At 38.3% G+C, this 21,359-nt stretch overlaps 1 protein-coding gene across 4 annotated transcripts in view; it reads right to left on the reverse strand.

The window, feature by feature from the left end:
• Positions 1 to 1,182: 1,182 nt before the first annotated feature.
• Positions 1,183 to 21,359, reverse strand: part of LOC121315685 (tight junction-associated protein 1-like) — a 72,773-nt gene continuing 52,596 nt past the window's right edge. For all 4 annotated transcript variants that reach the window (XM_041249997.1, XM_041249994.1, XM_041249995.1 and 1 more), the window contains 4 exons: positions 17,530 to 17,596; positions 12,587 to 12,694; positions 11,259 to 11,342; positions 1,183 to 2,985 (listed from right to left, as the gene is read on the reverse strand). In XM_041249997.1, the coding sequence (XP_041105931.1) occupies positions 1,549 to 2,985; positions 11,259 to 11,342; positions 12,587 to 12,694; positions 17,530 to 17,596 (1,696 nt within the window). In that variant the 3' untranslated portion in view covers positions 1,183 to 1,548. The remainder of the gene's footprint in view (positions 2,986 to 11,258; positions 11,343 to 12,586; positions 12,695 to 17,529; positions 17,597 to 21,359) is intronic.

The raw sequence follows: 21,359 nt of genomic DNA on the forward strand, positions 1-21,359 counted from the left end.
AGGGTGCAAAATAATATCCAAGTGTTTGGATATCCCAGTGAGCACAGTTGGATCAATAATCAGGAAGTGGAAGCTGCATCACACCACCCAGGCACTGCCAAGAAAAGGCCGTCCCTCAAAACTCAGAACTCAAACAAGAAGAAGACTTGTGAGAAAAGCCACAGAGGCCAACAATCACTTTGAAGGAGCTACAGAGTTCAGTGGCTGGGAGTGGAGTAATGGTGCACCAGTCAACCATATCAAGAGCTCTGCATAACACTGGCCTGTATGGGAGGGTGGCAAGAAAAAAGCCATTACTCAAAAAGTACCATCTGAAAGCAGGTCTGGAGTTTGCCAGAAAGCATGAGAGTGACCCAGCTGCGATGTGGGAAAAGGTTTTGTGGTCAGATGAGACCAAGATAGAGCTTTTTGGCCAAAACTCAAAGACCTATGTGTGGCGCAAACCTAACACTGCCCATGCCTCAAGACACACCATCCCTACAGTGAAGTATGGTGGTGGCAGCATCATGCTTCTCATCAGCAGGGACTGGGCATCTTGTTACAATTGAAGGAAGAATGGATGGAGCAAAATACAGGAAAATACTGCAAGAGAATCTGCTTCAGTCCGCTAAAAAACTGAAGCTTGGGAGGAAATTCACCTTTCAGCAGGACAATGATCCCAAGCACAAGGCCAAAGCAACATCGGCGTGGCTCAAGAACAAAAAGGTGAATGTCCTACAGTGGCCCAGTCAAAGTCCTGATCTCAATCCCATTGAAAATCTGTGGCACTATTTGAAAATTGCGGTCCACAAACGTCGTCCAACCAACCTGAACAACCTGGAGCAAATCTGTCAGGACTAATGGGCCAAAATCACTCCGACACTGTGTGCAAAGCTGGTACATACTTACCCCAAAAGACTTAAAGCTATTATTGCAGTGAAAGGTGGCTCTACCAAATATTAATGTGTGGGGGTTGAATACTTATGCAAGCAAGGGATTTTAGTTTTTTATTTTTCTTAAAAATATTTCCCAACATAAAACCAACGTCACCTTACAATAACTGAGTTTGAGTTTCAGTGTTTTAAAATAAAATATCGAACAGAACGAAATTTCAATGTACCATTTGTAATTCAGTAATATGAGAGAATTGGTCAGGGGTCTGAATACTTTTGCAAGGCACTGTGTGTGTGTGTTTGTGTGTGTGTGTGTGTGTATATATATATATATATATATATATATATATATATATATATATATATATATATATATATATAATCTTGCATCAAAAAGCTAAAGTCCACCTTTTTATAATAGCTATCTGTGCTCTCTAGACATGCTCTCAAAGCATTTACCTTATTGATGGGGAAAAGCCTGCTTACAAAAGCAACATTTACCAATCCACGTGTGGCTGGCTGTTCTAGACAGGCAATACATAAACAACATGCTTCTGCTGACAACCTCTCCTAATCCGCCACAACTGGTCTGACTGATTCTCTCATTCATAAACTAAGGGGTGCCAAGAGAGTATCAGCTGATTGATCATCGCCTACTCTTGCTCCCTAATCCTGTTTAATCCAGAAGGTTTCCATGCTCCTGTGCCCGGGTCAGGCTGTCCTTGCGGTGCAGGTGATGGATCCCCATCCGTTTGGGGCTCTTCTGGGGCCTGGAGGAGGTTGTGGTGATATGGTGTACCGGTGGCTTCTCTCCAAACTCCTCCAAACTGGGGAAAGCCCTTGGAGTGACCATTGTCAACTCCTGTGGCAGAATATCCTGCTCCTCTGTGGAGCTCCCAGCAGACTCTATGTCCACATATTCTTTCCTCTTCACCACAGGGCTGATCTTGGTCACGGGGGTGGTAGCAATGTTGGTGTCAATGCTGCCACCATCGTCCTGATTGTCTACAGCCATCAGGAGCCTCTCGCTCTCCTCACGGGAGCAGTCAGTGTTGTAGTGGCCCTTCTTGACCCGGGACTCTGCAACACTGTTATCTGTGTCCAGACTGGACCCACGACTGACAGTCCAGCTGCGTGCCACAGACTCTTCCTTGTCAGAGTAGGCGCCCTGCTGCTCCCTCCTCCTCCTCCCATCTCCAGGCACAGTCTTACCTTGGAAGCTCCTCTGCAGCTCATTGGCAGTCTCGCTGCTGAAGGAGGTGCGGTTGACCAGAGTGCCCTCAGAAGTGGGAGCCATCTTCTCCACAAACATGCGTTGCCAGTTGGACAGAATGTCCTCCTCTGAGCTGGCCAGGGCGCTGGGGGCCTGTGGTGGGCTGCTGAAGGGGCTGGACTGGTTGGAGCGCAGGTCAGCCATGTCCTGCTGTGGAGGGCAGTGACTGCCACAACCTCCACCGACGCCAGAGGAGGAGGAAGCCCCCGACTGCCAGCCTCCCTCAGACACAGCAGGGCTGTTGGGCATCGTTCTCTGCCGCTCTTCTTCGTCCTCTCCCTGCACCAGGCTGAGGGAGATGGCCTGCCGGGTGGCGTAGGTACAGTTTGGCAGCGGGCTGTTCTTTGGGATCTTCACCTTGTCGTCGGTGGAGAACTCAATGACCTTGCGACCTGGGTAGAGAGGGTGGGGGGGTGAGGGGGTGGGGTACGGGTTCAGCTTCTCAAAGGAGGGCGCCATTGCTTCGTTCCCTCCTTCCTCTCCTGCCAGACTCTCTACGCTGCCCTGCCGGCTGCAGGTCCCATTCTGTTGCTGCTGGTGGGTTCCTCTCACCAAACCCTGCCCAGTGTTGTCCCGACTCTGCCTGTTCCTGTCGGCCTGCTGTCCGGTCATGTCCACGTGCACAAAAACGTCCTCCGCCATAGGGCGCCCTGCGCTGCTGCTCGACTGGGCAGAGTTCAGCACCAAAGGCTCTGGCTTCTCCAGCACCCGGGCAATCACTGCTGTCGGTACCACGTCAGTAGGAGCCAGGCTTGGGGACAAATCTTGCTGGATTTGCCCTGAATCAGGGGGACTGGTCTTCATGTGCTTGTTAACCATGTCTTGTAATTCATAAGGAAGCTGAAAAAAAAAAAAAAAAAAAAAAAAAAAAAAAAAACACAAATTGCAGGAAGGTTTAAGCATGATAAGAAAAACAGAAGCTTTTAGTCTTGTCAACTAGTAACACGTAGGCATTGAATCACTACAATAAGGCGATGCCTATATGAGCCCCTATTGCTGTAAGGTAAACAGTGCAGACTACCTACCAATCTGTGAACTGCAATAGAATGCTAGCTCAGCAGCACAGTGACCTCCAATTCCCCTAGTCTTAGCTATCTGTAAACTAGGCAGAAGGTCCCAACTGTACATTAAAAATTTGAATTATGCCAACTTAACAGTCCTGCAATGAGAATTGCAGGGTTCCTATAATAGTTCTGCAATGCGAAACAGGATTGGATCAACTGTAAAACAGATGCAACCTGCTAGCATTTACTTTAGATCTTATAGTGTATTGGTTGAACTAGCTGAAAGGGAGCACCTTGTTAATAACAATTATGAGGACCACTTGGAGAATAGAACTTCTCATGAGCATTACTCTAGATCAGTGGTACTCAATTCTGTCCCTCGAGATTCATTCTAAGCAGGTCCAAAATTAGTTAATTCAGTCTAAGCAGACTATTTTAGAACATGCTTGGGAGTAAAAACCTGGACTGGAATGGATTTTGAAGGTCAGAATTGAGTAGCAATGTTCTAGATGATGATACATTAAGATTCATCCTGGACTCAAGGCCACCAGTCAGACGCTATAACTGACCAAAAATCTCTTCAAGAAAATGCAATCATATCTCAGTCCTGTATGTTTCTCAATACATTGTTTCTGATTGCTTTAAAAATGCAAGTTTAAAGTATTGCTCTATCATGATTACCAGTAATGGTGAATACTCATTCACCATTTTCAAAAATAGCTATTTTGAAAAAAAATATTATATATATATATATATATATATATATATATATATATATATATATATATATATATATATATATATATATATATATATATATATGAGAGAGAGAGAGAGAGATAGAGAGAGAGAGCATACACAGCAGTCATTCGGACTAGGGACAGACTGTAGAAACACATTAGCAGCTAACATTTTCAGTTTTCCAGTACCCTGGGTCGATACATACATCTAGTACCTGAAAGGGTGGCAATCAATATGAAATAGAAGGACACTTTTTACTGCTGATTTTATTAAAGATTGTATTACATGCACTCAGTTAAAAGGTTAGACTGATGTCCCATCACACAAAAATGCATCTGTATCTCTATAAAATCGGATAAGAAAAAAAAGGGCAGCACACACCTGGAATTTCTAGCCTTTATTTAGCGCACTGATATTTGCAGGAATGAATGGAGCAGGGCTGCGATCGATTGCTGGAAAATGGGCTGAGCGAGTTAGTGATTTCACAGGCCTGTGCATGAAGCTCTAACGATCCTGTTAAGCAGTAATTATATACCCTCTGCTCCCCCTCAGCGGGAGGAAAATAACCAATTCAGTACTTCCACAATAGCCACACTACCATTCCTTTAACAGCAAGGGTGTGTGGTCATTGCATAGCTTTCATTACCCCCTTTGCTTTCTGATTAGCAGACCAGAATAGAGAAATCCATATGGATTCTCTCTTTATTGAAGTCATTTAATAAGGGGTTTGATATCAGCAGGCGCACATGTGTATTTATTTAGTGCTACAGGTGAGCGTCTCTGCTTCTCAAATGCTTACATACAGCACCAAACACAAAACGATCAAGATCACTTTCGTGTCGCAATTGAGAATTGTGACTTGTACATGCTCCCCGGGCAAAGTTCATTAGGACCAGCAAAGGAAGCATAAACCTGTTGCATACGCAGAGAATCCAGTGTCATTACATTATAAAAACAGGACTCAACCAATTCAAAATGAAAACATCAGCAGAAATATGAAAGGACTTGAAAGAAAGTTCTTATGCTAATGAGGTTATTGCCTCTAAGGTATGATTTGCAGAAAGAGATATTGATTAGAGATATAACAGTTTCTATAGCATCGCTCATAAGTGTATGTACGATTTTGAGAGTAAGGTTATCTTACAAACAACTGTCACATGAACATGCTAAAAGAACTCCAAAACTCTGCTTTACACATCTAAGAGATACTACATGCTAGGTTACAACTATGGTCCAGCAATGTTTCAAATTTGTAAGGTCATTTGTGGCAACGCCCCTTTTCTGTTATGTACCTTTGGTCAGATTTAAAACAATTGTAGGAAACATCCAACCAATATAAGCTACTGTCCAGAAATGCCCTCCTTCTGCCAGTTAGCTTTTACCCAGAGAAAACAGCTAGGTGTTTTTTTTTTGTTTGCTTGTTTTTTTTTTAAAAAGATGAATTTATTAAAACAAGAGTAGGAGTAACGAACAGAAATAAGCCTATCAAGCAGAATAAGAAATCAAGTGTAACTGCTGTGTCACTTTTGTTTAATCTTAAAAGGTTGCACACTTTTAATGCTTGCCTTGCAACTTTGTAGTGGGGCTGTAACCATCTATAAAAGGGAATTATCCTGATCATTATTTATTTAGCTATTTAACCAGGATTTATCACCGTGAGCCCTAGTCGCTCCTCTCCAGGGAATTAGAGGTCGGTGGCAGTCGGCCAACCCACCGAGACAGATGAGGTGTTTTACATCAGCATAGCAGCAAAATACTTTCATAAATCATACTGTTGCCGTTAGCCAATCAGCGCACTGCATTTCCTGCAGGAGAGGATATTTCTGTACATTGGAGTTCTGTCATGGCTCTATACAGAAGCAATTCAGAACCAGAGTTTGATGTTAGATTTACAACACATTCTCCTAATAAATATGACCACTAACAGTTCAAGTTTAACTTTCTACAAAAACATGAATTATATAATACCTCAAATGTCCTGTAAACAAGCTGGTATATTATTGGTATGTTAATCAATTACTTTGTTTACAGCAACAGCCTTCACAGCCACAATACTTTGCACTTAGTCCCAACAGACTCAATTAACCACTAATCACAGGTATGTTCAGAGTTCTTTCTTTTATTTTATTAATCCTTACTATAGATCAGGAAAACCAAAAAACAGCCTAGGCTATAGCAACATGTGGAAATTGTTGCCAAGCTGCACCTTCCAGAAAGTGCAAAACCAATGGGTTTTAATTAGGAACAATGATATAAATACTGTACGGCATGGCACCAGAAACACCCTGCTAATTGGTTGGAAGTAAAATTAATTTTCATAATCTTTATTAGCTTGAGTTCTATTTTCACTGCTACCCTTATTTTAGTGCTTCACTTTTTAATTTCCAATAGATTTTTCTTCACTTTGAAATGTCTCAGTTAAAACGCTATAAAACAGCACCTGCCTACCTTATTGGTACACATGGACACAAAACTGTGAACCCGTCAGCCAAATAGAGCCAAAAATGCCACCAGTTGCCACCTTTGATCAGATCATCTTCAAAATCTAAAATCAGCATGTGAAAGCTCACCACACAAGAACATAAAAATATAAATCTGCCATTTTGGACTATAAAAATTCTTCAAGATGCAGTCATATTGTGGCATAGATGTAGTTTAGCGGTCCAGAAAAATCAGGCTTCACTTGTTCTGATCTGAGAATGTTGATTTTCAAACCAACAGTTCCTAACTGAGAATTCTGACCGCTTTGCCCTTTCTGCAGGATAAAATCATATTTCAAACTCGATTTTCATCAGATACAAGAATTCATGGCGATTAATAAGCCCCGCAAAAATACTCATTGACAACAGCTGGATGGGAATCGAGTTTCATAATCATAACATTTTCAGGAGATATAAGTGAGTACTCTGAAAGTAACTTTCATATAAATTTTTTAGATCTGCAGTCGCGGTTAATACACCAGCAGATATAGCCTGTTACTTTTGTGTGGCTGTCTTGTCAATAACATATCCTTATGACAGTTATCACATTTAAATAGTTTTTTTTAATATATAAAATTTTTGAAAAAAATTCTAGTTTTAATGGGGTAAAGAAAGATGTTACATATCGGTGTCTCAATGTTGGTGGGGGGGGGTGGGGGTGTTGCCATCATTATTTTTATTTTGTTGGTTATAATTATTTTTTTGTTTTAGTTACTGAATGCTTTTGCTACCTGCAAAGTACAGTACCCACCGTTCTGATAGCATGTTTCATTGCTCTTGCGGCCCTGCTAATCACCTAAACTACACCTATGCCCATATTGGATAGGAAGTAAAAGCCGAGATCCTTCAACAAATTCCCCATTGGTGGCTGTTATACCTTCCTAGTTAATAAAACAAATATCCTTAGAAACGCAGTGACAACCAATACATCAAGGATCAATCAGACAGATTGCCCTTTGCAATGATTCCTTTAAAATCTTTGCTATTTTTGTCTTTGCCTCTGTGCTGCTGAGTGTCCTTTGAGCAACTGCCTACTTAAGAGTCTGCTTATTGGACTGGGTTCATAATTCTGTACGCTACTCCGAGATTAACTGTGACTTTGGGACAGGTAAAGGGTATAAGGTACCTGCAAAGACAGAGAGGTCTGCTCTATCGTTTTGCTCCATTTAAGTAAAAAAAAAAAAAAAAAAAGTTACAAAAACATTTGAAATCAAAAGCGGATCTTAGGGGGGCAGTGAAAAGGTTTTATTAAGGGTAAGAAAGAGGATAAAGCCTTAGTTGGCCAGACATATACTGTTGAGTACTGGTGCAGATTCATAATTTCCTTTGCAGTGATTTTTCAAAAGCAGTGGAATTATGCAATGCAAACTAGATAAGTAGCCATGAGGGACACGTTTACTGGGATGCCAATAATATACTTTTGATAACTGACATAGTGATGACTCGATTCCTTAAAATGTATAAATACCATTGAAGAAAACAAGCTGTCGGGAATGAGAGCTGACATTAATACATTAAAATAGCTTCTTGACCTTTTGTCATGCACTTACACAGACACACACATGTGGGAGTTGCGTATAGCAAATTAACACCATACCAGCAATAGAAAGAGACACCTGAAATCAGTACAATTTGGTTTGTTGGGTTTCTAGTACATTTTATTACTACAGGCTACTACAAGTCAGTAGCTGTGCTGAAAACTGAAGAGAGAGTTTGTGGATAGTCTGTTAAGTCAGTGGTCCTTCATGCTGAAGTATGAAAACTTGATAAATCTCACCCAATGTGCCTAGAGAGAACATGTTTTAATTTGTCAGTATATTTACTCCCCAGTTAGATTATTTTTTGGTCTGAAGAGCCAGCTCCAGTAGCATATCTGCACAATGCTGTACAGTACTTATAATCCCAACATGCAGCTTATTAAAGGGAAGTGCTAAACAAACACAAGCAATAACATGTACAACGTGTTATAATATGGCTTGTTTATTGACAGAGATATTGACAAATATGTAAAATCAAAATATTCCTTGCTCGGCTTTGTTTTAAATGTAGTGCTGGATGCTGGAGAATGTTTTTCACATTAGGGATGGGTCGATATACCGGTTTTTCGGTTTTCCGCGGTTTAGGTAAATTACGGTATTAATACTTTTCCTTTTATTCTACACCGCAATTATCGTAATTTGTTTATACAACAGTTAACACATTTTTCAACTGCAAACACCCTTCTTCTAAATCAAGTGATGGTACTTGCAGCCTAGCAAAGTGTCTGAGGAAGATCTTTTTGTGAACTGATAATATATTTTGATAATGGTTTTAAAGGAAACTTAACACAAAATACATGTTTCACTTGCTGCATTCTGTTACCCAGAGCTTGCTGCACCGGCTGCTCTCTTTCTGACGTCATAAGCAGCTTTTAGAGAAACGCCTTCTCCAAACCTTGCAGCAGAGCACAAATTTCAACGTCCTATATTGACATTTGTCAACAGTCAGTTTAATGTAATTGATTAACATTAACTTTATTGTAAAATTATACATCACTTATCACAGATTTAGTACATTATGTTTGTCTAAATTATTTATTTATTTATTTAACATAGCGTTGACAAGGCTGTTCATGGCTTCATTGTATAATGATAAAATGTCATTCGCCTCTGCTAACAAGATGGCAGCAGTAGTTTTAGTGGTTATTTGCATTACGATTAGTAGGTGACTCGTGATCTTTGCATCATCCCTCTGGTTCACAGCTTCAGCCAGCCTCCCGCAGGAACATTTCAAAGCTGCGCTGGGCTATGCAGAATCTGCACAGATTTCTGTGGGTGCTGAGTGACGTCTACAGTGCATCTCTGTGATTCTGTGCAGTAAATGTGCAGAGCTGCGGAAATCTGCGCTATAAGAACACGACCAATGTCTCAAATAAAATTAGCACAGACCCTCGAGACTGCAGCAGGATAGCCTACTTATTGTCAACACAGTTTTGTTTAAACAAGTTACAACAGTATTCCAATTTTCTTAGGTAAGTGAACAAATCTTTAACAAACTCCATGTGTAATAATCATTGGAAGCTTACTTGTGCAATGTCGTGACGTGTAGCTATAAATCCAATAACATGTTTTAGTATTAAAATACTTTTTTTTGCTATACATATTTTATTTATCTGGTTGAAAAAATAGTGTGACGTGTGATTTGTTGGTTTTATTTTTGTGAATTACAGTAATTTAAGCGATTTACATTAGTCTTCGTTTAAGCCTTTATTTGATAACTTGCATGATTACTGCATACCGTGCTATTAAGGTTACCACAGTATTTATTTATTTATTTAAAGATTATCATACCGTACAAATTTTATACCATCCCATCCCTATTTCACGTTTTGTCATCAGACAACGTTGAGCTCAATTCTCACAGCGAAATCTGCTGCTACGAGATTTTCGGAAAGTAAACCCTATTGCAGGACAATACTTGGTTCTGATAGGTTAAAACAACAAGCACATGCCCTCACGTTGCAATGCTTCGTGCTAATTGGTAGTAACACTAAACGCCAGCTCTCACACAGCAGATTCATGACAATATTACAGGCAGTGCATATCAACAATACATTGCTTATACGTTAACAAGAGTACAGTTGTGTTCGGCCACACCGACAGCATTTGCATCCTTAGACACCAAAATAAATAAAATAAATAAAAATTGAAGCACCAAGTATGTGAAATTTACCTGCCCCAGACCAATGGAGTCAATCAGTATGTTTACATGACAAAGTGTTTTCGGAAAACTAATGTTTTCGGAAAACTGAATCAGAAAACTGATTTTCTTAAAATGTCACTTTTCTGTGTTTATGTGATTAACAATAGAAAATCTAATTAGAATTCAACTGCATACATGGATTGAAGTTTTCGGAAAATGCAGGATAGTTTCGCATGCAAAGTATTGTAGTAGCCATAGTACGATTTGAACAGACAACATTTCTATGACAGATAGGAGACCACTCCAAGAACAAATGCTTTATCGAAGTGTCAGGTCTTAAATTCAAAGATTATTATCCTATACCTCCGTTCAGATTCCCCACAATCTGTAATCAGCCTTTCCAACAGCTCATCCTGTTCTATATTACCAGTTTCTTTTGCAGACATTATTTTAAATTCTCATGTCATTTTAAAAGTGGAAAACATGTGCAGACTTTAACAAATGTATTACTTTATCCCTAACTAGACAAATGGATGCATGCAGACTGACTACAGATTATTATTATTTTCTCAGTTTTCTAAAATCAGGTGCAGGAGAAAAGGGTCAAAGTGTGCACATGCGCAGTGTGCTATTGTATGCAGTATGCAAAGTTAGTTTTCAGAATTTAAACTTAATTTCTAGGTGTTGTTTTCCAAAAACTGACTTTCGTAATATTCCCGATACATTTTTCAAAAACTGTGTTTACAATACTTTTGATATCGGAATTAGTTTTCCGAAAAATAACCATAATAATGTTCTCATATTCTCTCTCCATTCAGATATTTTTGCGAGTAATATAAAATATATGCCTGCATTTAAGTATTAATATTTTGTGCAGTTGTCTCTCCAACTGCCTGCCAAGTTCACATTCGCATCACAATGTTTTTTCTTACTGTTAGCCAACGTTAGCTACGGTGCAGACCAGTCAAACCAACGTGTTCGTGAGCGTAGGGAGAATTTATTGTGATTGTTTATAAACGTGGCCCATCCTCTGAATACTTTTCGACTTTTATATTTTATTTTAAAGCTTTTAAAGCAAACCAATGCCAAACATAACAACAAGGCATAATAATGAACAAAAAAGTGTGTGTGTGGAAGGTGGGGGTGGGAGTGGGGGAATGCCCCTTCTGCCCTATGGGTTAGGAACCTATGGGCGAGTTATACTTACATCAGCAAACTTGTGGTTCCTAAAATGAGATTTATTGCACTTCAACAGCTGCACAGCCAAGTTACAGTCCTGCCGATAGCGCTCCTGAAACAGTGCAAGAAATACATTGCTGTCATTGTTAGAAATGTGGGAAGTTCCATCAGAGCGATTAAAAAGTGTTTTTTTTTTGTTTTATTTTTAAAAACTTTGTTGATGTAGATTTAATAGGAATTGTATAGTGGCAAGTTTATAATAAATAAATAAATAAATAAACAAATAAATACTAAAGAGGTCAGAGCTTTGGCTAAATTGCCTTAACCCCCCCATCCACACCCTTGGTAATATACAGTACTGTACCTTCAATTAAACAGACAGACAGAGGCTGGCTCCAGTAAGACCGCCTGTTGCTAAACAGTACAAATACATTACTGTGCAGTCAGATAGACACAACTTCAAAGTAATTGGCTCTTTGGCAAAGTTATCCACTTGTCAAAAATGTACATTTGTTGACAAGTCGGTTACACTCTTTTTCAGCCCTTGCTAGAGGGTAAAGCCTGAAGTGGTGAAGTCTTTATGTTATACAAAAATTAAGTTCTACCAATATATGCTTTATCAGTTTTAAGTTTTGAACCACACTTCCACAATAGCTAGCAGTGCAATATTAGGCTCCTGGCAGCGATGTCAAATACTGTTGAACGAACTATTTTAATTTTTTTGACTGATAGGGTAGTGCCCCAAGAACTTCACTATTTGCAGCTTAACTTCCAAGTAAATAGCATTAGCATGCTCTACATACATATAACTTTGCTCCAACAAACTTTAATTCATTTTTTTATTACATAATTTTTTTTATTTACACCAATTTTTTCCCAATTTGGGATCACAAATTGATCTCTGTCCACCACTGCAACCCCTGCGCAGACTTCGCAAAACAGAGGCAGACACACTCGTCCTCTGAAACGTGCCCTGCCAAGCCGTCTTTTTTTGCACTGCAGGTTCACAGCGAAGCCATCAGACCTATAGCCGGAGGACAGCACAGATCTGAATGGCTCCACAGCAGATCCGAAGGATATAGGGCGCATTCCGGCACTACACGCAGTGCGCCTTTACTGGACGCGCACTCGGGAAACAAACTTTTAACAGCAAGATATATTTTAAAAGCAGACCTCCTAGACATTTGGGAAATAATAAAATGATACTAGATCAGACTTGTTTTGTATTTCTGGGTTGTGAAAACTACTGTACCAAAACGTTGCAGGAGTTTGAAAAGCAAATCACTGCGTTAGCAGTTTTTTTTTTAGATCTTTTAAAGAACTATACATTCAGGGCAAGTTACAGAATACACATACATTCAGTTCTTCCAGTTTATCGATGGTATTCTTAGCATCCATCAACTTATTTGTGAGCTCCACAGTCTCCTGGTCCATGGTTTTCTTATCGTTTTCCACCTTTCTGAGCTTTTGAAATAAAAGGAGAAAGATGTCAACTAAAATAAAATACAGCAGTTAGGCAGTCTTGGTTCTATGTGGTTATCTAATACTGGTTCTATGTGGTTACCTATGTGTATGCTTCAGTAAGGCTTCTTTTAAAGTAGCTGCATACAACAAGTACATATTTTGCATGACATACAGAGGGACTTCAAGAGATTTGGCCACTTTATAAAAAAACCGGAATGTTCCAAGCCAGCTAATTCATCTGACAGCCTTAATTCATACACCGGACTTTACTCAGATAAGCAAATTAATTTTAAATAGAAGTTAAACTACTCTGTGTCGAAACCACTCTTACATGTAATTATTTAATGTATTCTCCATTTCTTGCTTTTATTTGAATTTGATCTTTTGCTACTGATTTTGCAACTGTTATTACATGCAATGTGATACTTTGTACTGTGATATTTTGTAACAATTGTAAGTCACCCTGGATAAGGCTGCCTGCTGCTAAATAAATAATAACTGGCAGGCAGTTCTACTGCTTCCAAGATCAGTAGCAGTTGCATATTTTGGCAAGCTGTAGCATTGCAGCACAAGTCACAGCAACAGACCAGTTTTACCTGGAGCAGTTTCAATTCAAAATATTGCATTAGTTAATTCTCTCATGATGCTTTATAACTTTAAAACACCATAGTAACAATGACCATCTCTACACACTAATGAGTTATGAGCTAATTTTACATTTAACCTTAAGGAGAAGTCAAAGGTCACAATCAATGTATTTTTTGGAGAGAGCATATATGGATTCCTAAATGTGTTGTACAGTAACCATAAGCCTATCTACACACTAAGGAGTTATAAGCTAGTTTTACAGTTGACCTTAGGGAGAGGTCAAAGGTCACAGGCAAGGTGATTTTTGGATACAGCATATATGGGTTCTTATCCAAACCCATACATGCTCTATCCAAAAATCTGACAAAAACTGATTAAAATTCAGATTTTTATTTTAAAATGTTTCAGTCCAAATGACTACTGTGAAGTCAAGCTTGCTGACTGGTCTGGATGAAGCAACATTAACCTGATCTCAGACAAGTATTTATTGCTGGTGTTTTTTTGTTTTTGTTTTGTGTGCATCACTTGGAGGTTCTCTCTTAACAATGTTCTATAAGACAACCAAGGATAGCCCACTATGCACTGTATTTACTGTACAGTAAATGGTCTGATAAAGCCAGTTGATTCAGCTCTCAGGTTACATTTTGAATGTCCTTGGGATAATACATGTATATCTGATTGCATCTGAAATTACTTAAGTACCAAGTCAGTTCTAGAAATGCACTGGTTCAAAACAGGACAGCCGCTATTATCCACTGGAGGTTGGTGTTGGGGCTACGTGGACGGGGAGGTTTTGTGAAGGGTGAAACATTTCTTGAAATTATGAAATTTCAGGACATCCTGCAAATGACTTTTCATCCTAGAAACAGAAGTGTATACCCATGACTAATGTAGAACAAGCACAGCATTTCTAGAAGTGAAATGGTGGTATTATAGTAAGATACAGAAAAGAAATTAAACGCAACTGCATAGACCCAGCTCTGGCTTATAGCAGCCTGATGAGACACCCAGAGCAAATGCAGCATGGAGAGAAAGAGAGAGAGAGAGAGACACACACACACTGAAGATGAGAACATGATGCTATGAAACATGAAATCAAGCCCAGAATAAGACATCCAGTTCCTGAGGCAAAACTTTACATATAGGAATATTAGCATATCCATGTAATGTAGAAAAGGCACTGTAAAGTCTAGCTAACTAGGAGTCAGGGCTTAAGATAACTTAGGGTTAAATTAAAGGCTTTGACATCATACACTAATAGAAGTATCAATCTTCAGTGATTACGCCTATCGGTTGCACCAAATTCCTAAAGCATGGACAAACTAATAGCTGAATGTTTAGCAACAGCAGCAGAAGTCGTAGTAGTAACAGTAAACCAAAGTAAAGTATGCAAATATGTAACTTAACACCTCATGTTCAAATCCCATATCAGGTCACAGGCTTAAATCAGTAAATCTGAGAATCATCTTGAGCTTCCATTCTATCCATCCATCTTTAGCACTAGAATGATGGAATATTATGCTGCATCTCAGGAAGGTCTATGAATAAAATCTGTAAAAGGATCAAATGCTGCAGCCTTGCACAGGAGATTTGAACTCATAACCTTCTGGCTCTAAACATAGGACTAATTCATATGGAATGGCTCCATCAGCTAAGCAGGTACATTACATCAGTCTGGCTGCCATATGTCCCTACCCTTATTACAGGACCTCATTGCAGTCTATTCGATGCATTTTTAAAAACGGTATAACTGCAGCCTCTTGCCCAGTATATTAATGACTTGATTTACTTTTTGGGTAAGGGAGGAATGCAAAAGATGTGGATTGAGTGCAAAACCTCTTACATCAGCATGGGGGGCTATCTAGGTTTTCAAGATTTATTAATGGTATAGACCAAAAAAAAAAAAAAAAAAAAAAAAAAAAGTCTTTAAAAAAATGTCAGTGAATTTAGTGCTAATGTTAGACAATGGCACTGACTATAGTCAGGCGCAGTGCTGACAGGTAACAGTTTCTCACCTAGGTAGGCTGGTGCTATATGCCTCAACCATCTACATTTTTTTGGTCACACTATTTTAAAGGCCTTTTTTTGCTTATTAACGGTTAACAAAAATTGTTAACATTTAGCTAAGGGTTAGGGTTAATAAAAACCTGATTTAATTTCTTAAACATTACTACAGTAACAATTTGAACAGACTTCAAGCATATGATAGACTGGGTATTGATCACACTATGTAACACAATTTTTGTTTCTGGGTAGTAAGTGTTATTTCCTAATTGCTTATGCCTCAAAAGTATAGAACATGGCTATTATTCCCCACAAACTTTGCTTTTGTGACCAGGACAGTGATATTTCAAAATATCACTATTTCCAATGGGAAAACGGGCAAATGTGTGTCTTTTCGTTGACATGAAGTCAGAAAAAAACAACATATGAATCCAAATTAACATGTATTTATACTAAAGTAATACAAAAATGACTACAAAAGATTTAGAAGAGAGTAGTTTTTCGAGATTTACGATTATACTGTATTTACAGTATAATCGTAAATCTCGAAAAACTACACACATTTGCCCGTTTTCCCATTGGAAATAGTGATATTTTGAAATATCACTGTCCTGGTCACAAAAGCAAAGTTTGTGGGGAATAATAGCCATGTTCTATACTTTTGAGGCATAAGCAATTAGGAAATAACACTTACTACCCAGGAACAAAAATAAATAAATAAATAATTTGTTACACAGTGTCATCCACAGGGCTCTGGTGTTTGTAGTCTCTGTTTGTAGTGTTTAGGTCTCTAGTCGTTTTTTCTCCGGAAAAAGTCGAGAAAACCTTCAATGGCTGAGTGAGAACGATAGGAGCCGAATGAAGCCGAAAAAAAAGGGCGTATCCGAGAGCCCCAAGCACCACAGATAACACAAACAAAGGAGATACCCGCTTCTGTATCCAAATATAATGGACATTTGCAGAGCTTTTTGAGATGCTATAGTAATAAAATAATGACTTGCATTATTGAGGAGTTTGGTGATAAAATGAGTGATCAAGAGAGGATTTCTCAATATGCACGTCTATAAAGAGGTATGTGAAAAATACAGAAAACAAGGGGTAGGGCTTGGCTGGAGAGGCAGTACTGGATGTGCTTTTGCGATTCAGTGCCTTTTACACCTGTTTTATTCTGGAAAAAAAATATTTTAAACAGCACGTGTAAAACAAACAGTGCGTGTGAAAATAAATTGGCCCTGACGAGCCTGAATAAATGGACTGCACATGGTTAAAATAGGGATAAAATCGGGAACACAGTTTTTAATTGAAACACTGGTAAAAATCGGGGGGAAAAAAATCTTGGTATACAAACTTTATATGTGTAATATGATCTGTAGCAGTTCTGGTTTCTGATTAGGTTTAATGTCCCAGGCATGTCTGATAAAGCACAATCTGTGCAAGTCAAAGCCACATTTTCCCTAGTTAGCTGGTACTTTACGAACGTTTGGGCAATTGACATCACAAAACAAGCCAGGTTTATTCGCCTGGAAATCAGAAAAATAAAATAAAAATTGACAGAACTAGGTGATGCAAGCCATCGGAAGACGCGTCAAAAATCAATCATTTTCTGTCAAATATTTACAATTAAGATTGTTACCGTCCTGTAATTTATCTGTAAACATTTTTGGTAAAATTCAGAATAATCCGGAAACGCGGAACACTACTCATTATTTATAAGGAACCTATTTCAGTTCTGTTTTGGTAAACAGCACACCTGTAGGGAGAGGTTGGTATAGCTTCACTGTCCCTTGCCAGCGCTGCCCTCGAGCACCTAAACCTCTATCAGGAGGGCTCAATGCTTGACTGCAAACAATCAAACACCATTTTCCAGTTTTTTAGACACTGGATTTTAGCAATTTAATGCAAGATTTAACATGATTTCTGAAGTCTAAACAGGTGAACCGGACACAAAAAAGCAACTGAATCCAGACACTCGGCCCATCACAGAATCTGAAGACTCCTGCTGCTCTTTCAAAAGGCTGACATGAGAGACAGCAGCTACCAGGAGCCTGATCAAAAAAGTCCAGACTGCAGACTTGTACATGACGTTTTGTGTTTATATGATCTGTTACTTCAAGTGCATCTTACATATTGAGATGCCTGGTTAGATTTTGAAAAAAATCAAAACAAAATCGTACAATAAGTAAATGGCATTTTAAAGTGTACATTGCCCAAAGCCTCTATCTGTTCCTTTGTCTCGTCTTTACCAGTGCATGAAGTTTGTCCTCCAAGTCCTGGTTGGTTCTCTGGGATGCTGTGTAACTGTTCTGCAATCTGCAAAGGGACAGGAAGAAAAAGGAGTTACTACTGTCTACTGTTTGCATACAAAAAAGGAAATAAAAAAACAATTTAGGCGTGACCCAACTCTGTTGCACAAAGAAATCAGACAACCAATTGCAAAGGTCACCTAGCCCAGCACTTTACAGACAACCATTAACACTGCTTCAAAAGAAATGCAGGATTGAACTCAATTGTAAAGGCTCAAAGTTTATTTTAATATTACTAAAATAAAACCTAGGTTCACTTTGCCACCTTCACACTCAGTGCAGGACATTATTTTGTACAAGACTGGTTTACAATGTATGAAGTGCTTGTCCTGATGAAATGTGCGGTTAAGAAAATATGTGAAACATGCATTTTGATATATTAGGATGCATTTCAAAAAAACTAAAACAAAAAACAAACTCTAATCTCAAAATGTGTGCAGTAACCAGTGATTAAAAAAATAGTCTAAAATATGCTTTGATCTGTATAACATGAAGCTCGCAACCAGAATAAGCCATAAATCTAGACTGCCCTCCGTCTAGTATTTTCATCTCTATTGCTGAATCTAGCCTGTAACATTACAAATAGACCAGTTTAATGTAGCAATCCCCTGCCCATTTGGTTTCAGATTAGGTCAGAAATGATTTGTCAAAATTTACTCAAAACAAACAGGGCCATCACTTTTCACGGCTATTTTTTTGTCTGCTGCAACAAATGTCATGCTCGACACCTTTTGGTCTTTCTTGATTAATTCTAAAGATCCTGGACAAATGGGATGGGTGATTGATACAGAATCCACTCCTGCTCTAGTGATGAGCTGTTATATGTGTCTCACACAATATCATTTGATTCACCAGCGCCTAGCATGGAGAAGCAGCCTGACTTTGCACTTCAAGAGACACTTAAAAAAAGACTAAAAGCCCAACGTCCACAATGCAAACACCAATAATTTGTGTACATAAAATCCCAGGACTCTGTGGGGGTAAGATGCTTTGTTCAAACTAAATGTAATGTTGGCAGCAGCTGCTGTATTATCTCTGTTGTGACTGGTCTGCAGTTGTTCCATTTCCCAACGTGTATGTTGCCAAGGAAGCCTCCAGTGATTGAATTATAAAGAGATGCTGAACTCAACTAAAAGCTTGTAGTGATCCATCTTTTTGTGGAATTAACAATACAAATATGTATTGATATATTCATGTGCTTAATATTTGAACAAACAAAAAAACCCAGGAGAACAAAAAAACGCAGGAAGCAATATGCACTTCGCAACTGGCTTGCAAACAGCTATGTACATGAGAAAATGATTGTTTCTATTGCAAAGAAAGTACTTTCAACTTGAACATAATGACTATGCAAACTGCTTCAGGGGCATGGAAAATTCATATTTGCCTTTAGATGCACAGGAAGGTTATAAGACAAGTAGAAAATGTTAAGAGTGGTAAAATGATGGTTTAGATCCATGGTTTTCAAACTTTTTAGGCCCCGTACCGCTTTTCAAAAAATCTAGTCTACCGTGTACCCCCATCTGAGATAGGGTCATAATATACCTATGAAAACCGAAAGAATTGTATTTTCTAATTACTAGGCTTAAGTACTTACTGATGTTAACTGAAAATTATATAATTTTAAATGCTTACCTACCAATGTGATGGATGTGCCTGCTTTTTATGACAGATTTCAGTAAAACTACACCCTAATTAGTAAACAGTGCAGCCCCTAGACAAGGTTATGTTATTCTGTATTTTAAAATGAACAAATAGGACTTCAAGTTACAAAATAATTTAAGCGAGTCATTAAAAAAATAAACAGGGAGTCGATTTTCTGGCTCAGAAAACACAGGGAAGGAAGGTGGAGGGGCTAGAGCGAATTAAGGAAAACTGCTGTTGAACTAATTTAAATAAAATTCACACTAAAAATGCTATGTAAAATTATTTCAAAAATCCAGACCAATAAGTGGCAAAACGAGTCCAAAAACAGGTTATGCTTTTGAAAACAAAACTAGGGTTCTAACTTCAAACAAAATCAGAAAGCAATTCTCAACAGAAGTCGCGCATTTCTTCCAACAAATGCAGAAAGTTTAGAGAGAAAAAATACAGGCATTTAAAAAAAAATTCTGGTAGCATGCAGAACTACGTGAATATTGAATAATTATGTTATGTTATGGTTTAACACTTGAGCTGGAAGTTTAAAATGCTATCAGTGTCTTGTGCAGTATCGAATCCAGCCAGAATAAGCACACTGTTTTGAAGTGAATATTTCCAAAAACTAAATTTGATTAAAGTAGAAAGGTGACATTTATATCACACAGTCAAAAATGACTTTGCAAAATGCTTACATGTTAGTGTTTAGTGCAGTTGCCTGTTCATGTTCAATCAGCTGCCAGACAGCTTGTTGATGGGCACTCGCTATATGATACGAACACACGCAACAGGACTGGAGTAGGGAATCCAATTTCAGACACTTCCCAATCCAGGAGTTAGGGATTTATTATTATTATTATTATTATTATTATTATTATTACTATTAAAATCCGCGGTTCCATTTTTGTAGTAGTAATAATATAATAATAATAATAATAATAATAATAATAAAATATTTTAAACGAAAATCATCGGATTATTATTATAATATCCATTATTTAAAGCGTATAATGAAGTAGCTGCTTATGTTACTTGTCCCCGGGTTAGCGTATATGCATAGGCTAATGAAATTTCTCAACAGAGTACTTCAACGAATTAGTCAAAAAACACAAAGCACTGCAAGTAAAGATAACACAGTCATGTACGCTCCAGCGCAGTGATTTCACTGTCGAAGTAGGGTGGCACAGCTGCATGCTAAACTCAATAATACTGTTAAAACACACTGAATACTTAGATAAAACACACTGAACTGATCAAACTAAACTACAAACACTGAACATTTACACTCCAGAAAGCAAACGTACCTAGTAAATACTATACATTTTTAAAAGAAGCAACATTGTACAACGATTTTTTTTTCTTTTTAGCCTACAGACTGCAGAACCACCACACTGCTACTTACATATGTAATTTAGCCATGCGTGCGCTACACGCTCACTCACTGTCAGCAGCCGGTTGGGTGTTTATAGTTTGAAAATTGCTGCTTTAGATAATGTAGGTTTTATTGTACTGATCATATAAATTTCAGGCTGAATGAGAAAAGTGCTTGTGTTCCCTAAAACAGAGATGGAAAGCAGTTTCACCCATTCCAGGTTTTACTACAAGTTGCGATATCCACAGTGTGCAGGTATCAAGCTCATGTGTGCCTTATTAAACACAAAAGTAAAACCAGGAATGGTTAAAACTGCTATCCAATGGGAGTATTCTTTGCTAAAAGTTTGCTACTTGCATGCTATAGTTAGCTAATAGTTGTAGTCTACATGCAATTTTAAAATAGAGCTTGGTCAGTAGAAGCAGGGTTTCCATTTTCAAGTCCAATATGGATTTTTATTTTTTTTAATGTTTTAAATCAGATATACAATTTATCATTTCAGACAGAATAATCCAGACTCCAGAATTTCATAGGCTACACCAGTCCCAGACTTAATGGAGATGAAGTTCAGCTTTATCACTTGCATACCCTTTATAAAGATCAATAGGTTTTACTGGCAGACAAATTTTTCCATTTTTCACTGGATGAAAAAAAAAAGAGAGAGATTGCGCAAATGGTAGAGGGGTTAGTGCCAACCATTATAAAAGACCACAGAATCCCACAGGGCAGAGTAGTCTGATTGTGATGAAAATCTAGAAAT

Source organism: Polyodon spathula, chromosome 5 (assembly GCF_017654505.1).
Source record: "Polyodon spathula isolate WHYD16114869_AA chromosome 5, ASM1765450v1, whole genome shotgun sequence".
NCBI lineage: Eukaryota > Metazoa > Chordata > Actinopteri > Acipenseriformes > Polyodontidae > Polyodon > Polyodon spathula.